At 38.3% G+C, this 9,317-nt stretch overlaps 3 protein-coding genes across 4 annotated transcripts in view; 2 read left to right on the forward strand and 1 right to left on the reverse strand.

The window, feature by feature from the left end:
- Positions 1-462: 462 nt before the first annotated feature.
- On the forward strand, positions 463-3,689 carry LOC118429138 (esterase OVCA2-like). The gene is made up of 10 exons (XM_035839547.1): positions 463-606; positions 1,026-1,048; positions 1,326-1,396; positions 1,795-1,875; positions 2,128-2,246; positions 2,430-2,442; positions 2,650-2,715; positions 3,027-3,167; positions 3,425-3,484; positions 3,606-3,689. Exons 1-10 carry the CDS (start codon positions 577-579, stop codon positions 3,686-3,688), a joined length of 687 nt encoding a protein of 228 aa, XP_035695440.1. The 5' UTR covers positions 463-576; the 3' UTR covers position 3,689.
- Positions 3,690-4,299: 610 nt separating this feature from the next.
- Positions 4,300-6,931, reverse strand: LOC118429139. 2 transcript variants are annotated; one of them, XM_035839549.1, is made up of 6 exons: positions 6,775-6,910; positions 5,891-5,996; positions 5,565-5,643; positions 5,328-5,478; positions 5,143-5,194; positions 4,300-4,894 (listed from the first exon to the last, which is right to left on the reverse strand). In XM_035839549.1, the coding sequence occupies exons 2-6, from the start codon at positions 5,959-5,961 to the stop codon at positions 4,744-4,746; spliced, it is 504 nt and encodes a 167-aa protein (XP_035695442.1). In that variant the 5' UTR covers positions 5,962-5,996; positions 6,775-6,910; the 3' UTR covers positions 4,300-4,743. The 2 variants fall into 2 exon arrangements, with proteins under 2 accessions (XP_035695442.1, XP_035695441.1); XM_035839548.1 differs by having other exon boundaries at positions 4,303-4,894; positions 5,891-5,962; positions 6,775-6,931.
- A 24-nt stretch (positions 6,932-6,955) lies between these two features.
- Positions 6,956-9,317, forward strand: part of LOC118429137 (bifunctional arginine demethylase and lysyl-hydroxylase JMJD6-like) — a gene marked incomplete in the record, with an annotated part of 4,896 nt that continues 2,534 nt past the window's right edge. Inside the window, 2 exon segments of the mRNA XM_035839546.1 lie at positions 6,956-7,662; positions 8,426-8,561. Of these exon segments, the coding sequence (XP_035695439.1) occupies positions 6,998-7,662; positions 8,426-8,561 (801 nt within the window).

Here is a 9,317-nt window from a genome sequence, read left to right on the forward strand (position 1 = left end):
TATAGCTATTCAGTGACCTTGTCAAACGATAGACTCTGTTGCAACTGGGGAAGCTAAACTCCTAGCCCCCCTAAGCAGGCTCTATGAGTCAGGCTTTCTGGGTGCGCTCAGTTTTTTTTTTGATGGCATAGATCTATTGCCCTCGGTTTTGTTTTGGCCAGATGTTTTTTTTTTGTCTTTTATGATGCCATTTCTGTCCTATTATATATAAATAATATCCTAAAGATGTAGAGTGTATATTCATATGAACGTAGTATTACAGGGCCATTAATAGACGCTTCGTCTATGATCATAGATTCATACATGTAATATTTTCTAAAGGTGGTCAGATGTTTCCATGCAGCTGGAATCTCCCGATGTCTCTTATGAAGTTCTCTACATAGGTTTGGGTTGTACAGACACGAAGTATGCATCAGCTTACTTGTTGTTTCTCTGACTTAAGAACAAATGCGAATTAATGCATATATTAGTTATCAATGTCCTGTTTGATTTTGCTGAGCATGCACTTCATAATAGTTTCGCAAGGCGTCTCTCTAATGAAACCCTAATGGTAGTAATGGAGCTTCGTGACCCAAAATGGCCGACGGTGGCAAAAAGTTGCTGAAGGTATGCAGATTTGTATTTCCAGTGTCTCTAAACAACAAATGTCATGGCGGTTTTCAGTTTGCTTACCAGGAGTTTATGAATACAGTAAATATCGCTCAAATGTTTTGTGAGTTTAGGCGTGAACATGGAGTTTGTTATGAAATGTTGTCGCCTCTCACTGCCCCCCTCTCCACGAAAATCGTGACCTGGGGCTAAAAATATAGACTTTGGAATGAAGCAGGGGAATTCAGTCAATACATAAGTCTTTTGAAAACTTTTTCTGCACCAGTGAATTGTTCCTTATTGATTGCATTAAAATTGTCATTAACACAGGGTTTGGATGTCTTTTTCAGTAAGGTGTAGCAAGCTGTTTTTTGATTCACTGTTTCAATTTAATTATCTTTATTTATCATCATCCTTTTGCATTTTACCCTTTTCAGATACTCTGTATCCATGGCTACAGGTACAGTAAGACGTTTTCACCTTTTGCTCATAATATTCTGCATACATATTCATATAGACATGGGTATACGAATCACCTTATCACTGTTAACAATTATCTGATAAATTGTATCAATGGCGGTGTGTTACTGGTATGGAATTAATGTACTACGTAATACCTAACCACACTGAAACAATGTTTTTGTATCGTACCATTGATATATATATAACTGTCATATTGTGTGGTTTTATTTGAGATCTTGTTGTTGATTTTTTATCTCATTCATGTTCACATGCAGACAGAATGCTCAGACATTCAGAGAACGGACAGGAGCCTTCAGAAAAATCCTGAAGAAGCATGCTGAACTCGGTAGGTTATTCTGGTGACTCCACCATCATTTCTATTGTTTACATGCAATTTGTGGATTAGAATCCAGACACTTATACTGTCATACTGTCACTGTATGTTACAGTGCTTGCCTTGTATTACTCCTCCAAGTAATGTAAAAATGGGTACCTTACTTGGGTTGCATGGGGAGGTAGAAGGCATTGGAAGGAGAGGGATGGGCTCTGGCTCTGCCTTCAAATAAAACCATGCCCTTAAGAGACAGTGGATAAAACTCACAGCCCCTAAAGCCTCAAAAAGGCTATAGGGCTACCTTTGCCTTTGCAATTTACATGCCATATGCCCTAAAGGATTATCGCGTACATCTTGATTCAGTACTACTGTACAAGGTTGTCAATGTCACTCTTCTGTCTACTCTTAAGTGTTTGTCACTGCCCCACTGCCTGTGAAGCCATTGGAGAACAATGATGAAGAAGGGGGAGCTATTGGTGCCAGCAAGGAAGGTTTGTCAATACTGTTTAACAGTTTTGCTTTGTATGTTACATTTACATACAGGAAAAAATATCTTTTCCTGCAATAACTGTGTTTTGTGGCCTGTATATGAATCATAAGTTTTGCAGGACTGTCGTATAGTACTATGATTCTTACTTGCTTTAAATATCTTCCTATCACAGCTTAGTTACAGTAGTGTTGTGTTATGAGATCTTATAGACATTGAGAAAATACACAGTACTGATATGATGTTTTCTTTTCAGATCAGTATGGGTGGTGGTACTCATCTAATGATGACAGCTTCCATGCCCAGGACTACACTGATGTGTGCAAAGGGTTTGACCAGTCTGTAGAAGTGGTGAAGAAGGTGTTCAAAGAACAGGTATGAAGGGGATGGAATTGTTGCTGGACAGTTCAATAGATTTGTCTACTTTGCTTCAATTTGATGAATATATTTGTGAGGAAAATATCAAAATATCTAACTTGAAATTTCTCATTGCTAGCCTGTACTATCTTAGACATTTAAAGCACATGAAAATTCTTTTTATTAATCTTTTCCTTGCAGGGCCCATTTGATGGTAAGTCACTTTTCTTCACTTGTGTATGATATTCACATGACAGTCATATTACAAAATTTAATGTTTTGTCACTTTTTTTGTGACTTATACTTGAACCTGATATACTAGTAGTAATGATGCTTTTTGTGCTACTTGAATAAAGCATTTTGATAATAAGATGCAAAAATGTACATATATGTTGATAGATGGTTTCTATCTTTTGTACAGGTGTGCTAGGGTTCAGTCAAGGAGCTTCTTTTGTGGCCATGCTTTGTGCACTCAGGGAAAAGAATGGTAAAATGATATCCTGTTACATGAAAGAGTCTTTCAACCATTGTTACAGGCCTTCAATGTGTATTTAGCAGAAACCTTTATCTCTTGAAAACCTTTTACACTCTTTTTGAATTGCATTAGCCTATCAGCTCAATGGTAGACTGTGACGATCATGTACAGAGACTTATGACTGACTGCCAGCAGAAGATTTTATTGTTTTATGAATAGTTTGTATCAAAGACTTGCCGTTAAGGCTCTTACTTATTTGCACTGTTAGCAGAAATAGGTTATGTGAAGTTTATTTCATAGAACATTTTCTTGTTGTGTTCCAGAAGAGCCATTTGTGTTTGATTTTGCCATCATGGTGGCAGGGTTCCGCAGCAGGTCTTCTCAGCATGATGAGCTGTACAGCACCAAGATCACCTGTCCAACACTACATGTTTACGGGGACACTGACAGGGTTATACAAAAAGGTGAGAAACATCCATTAACAACTCTGTAAAACACGCCAAAAAGTAGTTACTCATGCAACTGGATATGATTTTGCACTGACGAAAGACAACTGATGTTGTCTGAAATGTCTGACCGTTTCCAAAATCATATCTACTTTCTTTAGTAACTTTTTGGCATATTTTATTACCTATCTCCATTGACATAACTCTTGTCAAACATTTGTAATGACCATGCGTAGGAATGCTATTTCTTGTTAACTATATTTTTTTTATTGCAGAGATGAGTGTAGAAATGTTACAGTACTTCAAGGAACCTGTAGAGTTGAACCATCAAGGAGGTGAGGACACACTGTTACACTAAAATTTTTCCAATAAATCTCCAGTCTTTCCTGTCTTTGTCTTAGTCATGGCTTAATTACTTAATAAATACCTACATCACATATCTGTATATCTTTTCAGGTCACTTTATACCAACATCAGCACCACAGAAGAAAGTCTACTTGGATTTTCTCAACACTTTTCTGGCAAAGAAAAATAGTTGAACATTTGTGTCACTTGTGTGTACTGGAAGAGCTGAATTGAGTGACAACCAATGTTAACTAAACAAGTGATTTCTGCCAACATTGGCACAATTGGCAGTTTTTGATTTTGTGCCGTTTCTTGTGCCAAAAACTATTATAATACTGTAAATGCATTTAAGTTCGCGGGGATTTAATTTTGCTGTAACGAGAAAAAGGACTTATCGCGGTGGATTTAAGTAAGTGGTAACACCATAGACTGCAGTCTAATACCATAATAGAAAGATATTCGCGGTGGTTTTAAGTTTGCTGTGAAGTGGTCACTGCAAAAATTAATCCACCGCAAACATTTCTGCATTTACAGTAACAGATTTAATTAAATAAAACACTTCCCTGGCTCATAGCTAGTAATGTATGTGAAATATAAGTTCTGATTAAGATATTTTGTGTGTTATACCAGTATCTGCCTCTATTTTAAGAAAATGTGTTCTAATATATGTTCTAGGAGTTTGCACGTTTTATGAAATGTTCCCCATCTAAATGTGTTCTTGGACATACTCTATTGATGTGTTCTTGTGTATGCTCATCTTATAGTCTTAACAACACATTGCCATGATGCTAAATGAACAGACAGATTGCATTGCAGTGTATGATTTATATGGAAAACAGTGAACACATGTAAGTGTACAATATCCAAACAAGGGTACTTGTCTGTTAGCACTTACTACAAGTAACACTGACTTGTCACTCACTGACTACAAGCCAGAAAATGTGAGCAGGATTTCTATTGTTAAACTTAAAGATTACATTTAAAGGTGATAGAGAATAAGCATATGACAATCTTTGCCATTCAAATGGAAATATAAAGGAGGAAAATGGAAAACGTCAATTGCTGTTTCATATCTTAGTACAACTGTATATTCTCTGGAAAATTCGTAGAACTGGTCTGCTGCTAATGAATTGTGTTCAAGGAAAGAGTTACATATTATGTCTAAGTCTTCCCAATGTGACAGTGGACTTTGCGTTTGGTTATCTTAAATACCAGAAAAGGCAAACATTATAAAGTCTATAACATCATGTTACTTCTCCTGCTGGAGCGTCTGTGACAACATCTGAAGACGTTGTAGAAGACATTTCTTCTGTTCCTTGAGGTTTTCCTCCAGAGCCCTGGCCTCCTGCAGTAAGCCGTCCACTCGGGTGGGACAGAACAGCTCAAACTGCTCACTCTCACTGGTTCAGGAGAGAGAGAGGGGAAAAACTCACTAACAAACTATAAAATCTCTATTTAGCTTTACTAATGGTAATCCTTTTCCTAATCCTAATCCTAACCGGAAGCTTTACACATCAAATTAAAACAACCAACATACCAACCAAAATAATACTCAAAGTAGTTAAAATGTTAGCATTTACCAAAGGTATTAACTTCCCACAACATTAGATTTAAATTTGCATCAGTTCAGAAAACTGAAGTGGCATACCTGAAAGGAACAGCCCAGTTCATAAACATCATCTTCATTTCCTGACCAAGTTCTGGGGAAAAATGAAATTATAGTAAATACTATCCATGTAATGATACGAAGGAATGTAAATAGACAATAATAAAATGTTTTGGAAAAGTCACTTGCTTTCTATATTTGGTACATATCCACATGATTTTGCTCACCTTTATTTAGTGCTTTCATGGAGTCTGATTCTTCTGATGGTGACTTGCTGGACCCAGGGTGTACATGAGTTTGTTCAGGATTTGATGTGTTCCTATGCCTCTTGTTGATCACTTCTTCCTCTGAACCTTTGGATGTATCTGCTGCCACTTGCTTTAAAAATACATATACAAGGTAAAATTTCTGTATCATATTTCCTCAAAATGAAAACCAGAGAAAGGACAGTTTAGAAGAGATACCTTTGAATTCTTCCGCTTCAAGGAATGCTGCTTGTCCTGACCACCTACTTGACCATTCTCTGTACACAAGTCTCCTTCACTGAAAATGAAGCAACATAATTACATGTATGACAAATCGTTTGGAAAGGTCTGTCCAGAGTAGACAAGTTATCTCAAAGATTGTGACTGCCAACTTCCAACAGGCAAATTGATACATCATAGTAACTAACATTTAGAACTATGGCCAGAGTTTTGCAAAGCTAACGTTATATCTCAAGTAGAATTGATATCAAGTGGAATTGACATGATTGCCATCAACCTTGAATGAAATTGAATATTTTCATTACCCTTCAACTGAAAGAGAAAAATCTGGTCCAGTGAAGTCAGTAGTCTCATCTCCATCGCCGTGCTGATTCATTCTAGTTTAAAAAAAAAAAAAAAGACACCTCATACCTGCATGAAATATCAACAGTCAGTCCTATTGATTGCAGGGCTCGAAATACTACCTGCATATGCACTATAGTGCAGGTGAAATTGGAGCTGTGCAGGTATTTCTGGTGTCTACCTGCACCTAACCTGCACTGGTCCATGTACTGGGTTTTATACATACATGTCATATGCTGTAAGTGTATGTGGATTGTTATTAGCTGCAATGAATGTTACTACATGTACCTATAAAGTATAAGAGAAAAAGTAGCAATTGTTCCTGAACAATTTTAGTATGATCCATACTTCCTAAATTCAGAGTGGTGCAGGTAAAATTTGTCTGGTGCAGGTATTCTTCAATGTTACCTGCACCAGTGCAGGTATGCAGAAAAAAAGTACTTCGAGCCCTGGATTGTAAGCTTTCAATGAAGCAATCTCACATAAAGTATTCTAATCCTCAAAGAGACTTCTATAAGGATGAAATGGCACTGTCGAAAACTGCACAATGACAAATGACTGCATTTGCCCTGCAAAGCAAAAGTGGTATCCAAATCCATGTTTAGCGCATGCCCTTCCAATGCGTTCTACTAAGCAAAGACCTAACCCCTCAATTAATCTGAGCGTAGACCGCGTCCTAGACATAGCAACTAATAGTAATACTGATACATGGTAAGGACCAAATTTTTCTGATGCTATTTAACCATTGACGCGAAAAGAAGCAAAATGAGCAGACGACATTTTGTGACACCTGTTAACTCAATATACTCAATATGTAAAACCCTAAAAAAAAGCTGATGCACTTTACCTATCTCTCTTGAGACTTCCGGCTTGTTCTTTTGTTTTAATTGACAAGCTGCTTTAACTTTTTAGCCATAGACTTTCGACTTGTGGAGAAAAGAATATCGTCCTTCAAACCCAGACAACAACTCTGAACTTTCCCGCCATTGTTATCAGTATCACGTGACTCAGACTGACCAATCAGACGCCTTGGTCTGAGTTAATTGATAGTTAATATCAACCAGTCCAAGATGGCGACAAGGAAGTCAAGAAAAGTCGACGCCAAGACAACCGAGGAGAAAAACGTGGAAAATCTAGTACAAGAGTTCATAAAATTGAAGCAAGATGCCAAGAAGAAAGGATTGAACAACGCAGAGGTTCGTGAGATATTCCTCGGGAGGAGGAAAGAGTCGAAACGGGCGGCCATATGGGTGATTCGCGCCGTGGTTGGTGTGCTTTTCCCTTGTCTGCTCGCAGTGGGGCTACAGTTGCACCAAGAGGGCTTCGATCTGGAAAGCATGATGGAGAGCATTACGTATCCCCAATGTGCCGTCGACTTCCCCTTCCTTCTGGGAGAGATGACCAGGCCTATCGCTGACTGTAGCATGTGTAAAGGTATTCAGTCCGCCCCTGTTTTGGAAGACATCTCGAAAGAAGAGTTCCTGCAAAAGTACGCATACTCCGGCATCCCTTTGCTTGTGAAAGGTGCTACCAAGTCGTGGACGGCCATGGAAACTTTCAATTACGAGTACCTTAAGGACCTGTACGAAAGCACGGAAGGAGCACTGGAGGCTGTGGAAAATGACTGTCAGTTTTTCCCGTATAACACTGACTTTGGGTCGTTGGAGGAGGCCTTTAACATGTCCGCTGCCCGGTCCGAGCTGAGGGAGGGGGAGGAGTCCTGGTACTTTGGATGGTAAAGAGCCCCCTCCCCCTTATTTCAACAGACATATGCATGTTATTTATTCAATTGTAATGATTTGGATATGTTAGCAATGTACTGATGGAGCATGAGGGCATGAAAATTTCTTTTTTTTTTTCACAACCTTGGATATGTTTGGCAAGTGACACATGACACAAATTATGACAGGATGACCCTGTCAATAGTGACAAAAAGTCTATTAGTAATTGACATGAAGAACAGGAGTAACTGAAAATCAGTCAAAAAAAATATGAACGAAGAATCAGTGCAATGGCTCAGCTGGTAGCCCAGCAAGCAAAAGGTCACAGGTTTAATCCAAGCCATGGCAGCCCTTTAAAAAAATTTAAAAAAAAATATTATTCTAGCCAATTCCTTAGGGATATAAGGGCTCAGTGCTCAATTTTTTTATTAACAGGAACCTCCCATTAGTGCCAAAATTCTGATTACAACATCCTGTCAAAGCCTTGGCCTTAGAACAGCATTGTTAAGTTCCCTTTTGCAGAAACAAAATCAGTTGTTCCTTAATGTTTTTCCTGTTATTTTAACATTGTAATTAACCCATGCATAACTGCTAATAATCTCATAATTTTGAAGCTTAGCAGTAAAGATGAACATTCAACATCTCTTTGACAAATGATTATAATTACAATGTTGTACATTAAAGATTTGATGAATCAATGTGAGTAATGACAACAAGCATCCACACTTTTACCTAAATACAGAATGCTCTATCAAATATTATTTGAATGTTCCCCAGGAGTAACTGTGACCAGACAGTAGGGTCTGCCCTCAGGAAGCACTACCAGAAGCCATACTTCCTACCTGAGGACTCCGAGTCCAGCATTACTGACTGGCTGTTCATGGGGTGGTCTGGTGTGGGAGCCAGCATACACGTAAGGACACTGGTGCTTTGCAGAACAAGTGTGATGTCCAATATATATCCACTAGTAGTATAGTACATAGTAAGCATCCTTCCATCTTTTCAGATGATGGTAGCTCTCCACTACTTGATGCAAATAGTGTAAATGTCATTGAACTGATTTGGGTGAAAACCTAAGGTACTACCAATAAGATGAGCCCGAGAACATGTGGACTTCCCTCTTCGGTATCCACTTTCCTCCAGTGTACATGTGCTGAGACCAGAGTTTGAACTTCGTCAGTCTTAAGGGTGTGGATTATTATAAAATTTTAAAGATTGAAATTCTGGATAATTGCTGATTGTCCCTTGAGAGTTTGGAATCCATATCTGCCCTGGGACAATCTGTGATTATACTAACTAGTGCAGATTGCAATTGCAATTTCTGTTCTATGACAAACTAAAATCTATTGTAATTTGATTGTGATTGGGAACTGTCCTTAGGCTATCCTTGATTCTGTTAACTGGCCTTTTGTCCCTCTTTACTTATGGAAAGATTCACACACACCTAAACAAGACAACGTGTATTCAGGTTGAACCCCTTCGCCCAGACTATGTTTTTCTGCACACATGTGTAAACGTAAACAATGGTGGGAGATCTAAATTAACCATCAAGATCAACGAACAGATTCTGCTAGTACAGATTGGATTATGGAGTCATAGGAGCAACTTCCCTAAACGTTGATCTACTTTTGAAATGATGAAGACTTGGTGTGTTTGTCTCAATAACTCT

Source organism: Branchiostoma floridae, chromosome 13, assembly GCF_000003815.2.
Source record: "Branchiostoma floridae strain S238N-H82 chromosome 13, Bfl_VNyyK, whole genome shotgun sequence".
Lineage (NCBI taxonomy): Eukaryota > Metazoa > Chordata > Leptocardii > Amphioxiformes > Branchiostomatidae > Branchiostoma > Branchiostoma floridae.

What these genes read in the sequence shown, in the direction of transcription:
- LOC118429138 (XM_035839547.1), top strand. Translation starts at nt 577, where the DNA reads ATGGCCGACGGTGGCAAAAAGTTGCTGAAG. An exon ending in GTGGCAAAAAGTTGCTGAAG is followed by an intron (nt 607 to 1,025) that starts GTATGCAGATTT and finishes TACCCTTTTCAG; the next exon opens with ATACTCTGTATCCATGGCTA. An exon ending in TATTGGTGCCAGCAAGGAAG is followed by an intron (nt 1,876 to 2,127) that starts GTTTGTCAATAC and finishes TTTTCTTTTCAG; the next exon opens with ATCAGTATGGGTGGTGGTAC.
- LOC118429139 (XM_035839549.1), bottom strand. Translation starts at nt 5,961, where the DNA reads ATGAATCAGCACGGCGATGGAGATGAGACTACTGACTTCACTGGACCA. An exon ending in TTTTCTCTTTCAGTTGAAGG is followed by an intron (nt 5,644 to 5,890) that starts GTAATGAAAATA and finishes CTTCATTTTCAG; the next exon opens with TGAAGGAGACTTGTGTACAG. An exon ending in CATGAAAGCACTAAATAAAG is followed by an intron (nt 5,195 to 5,327) that starts GTGAGCAAAATC and finishes ATTTTTCCCCAG; the next exon opens with AACTTGGTCAGGAAATGAAG.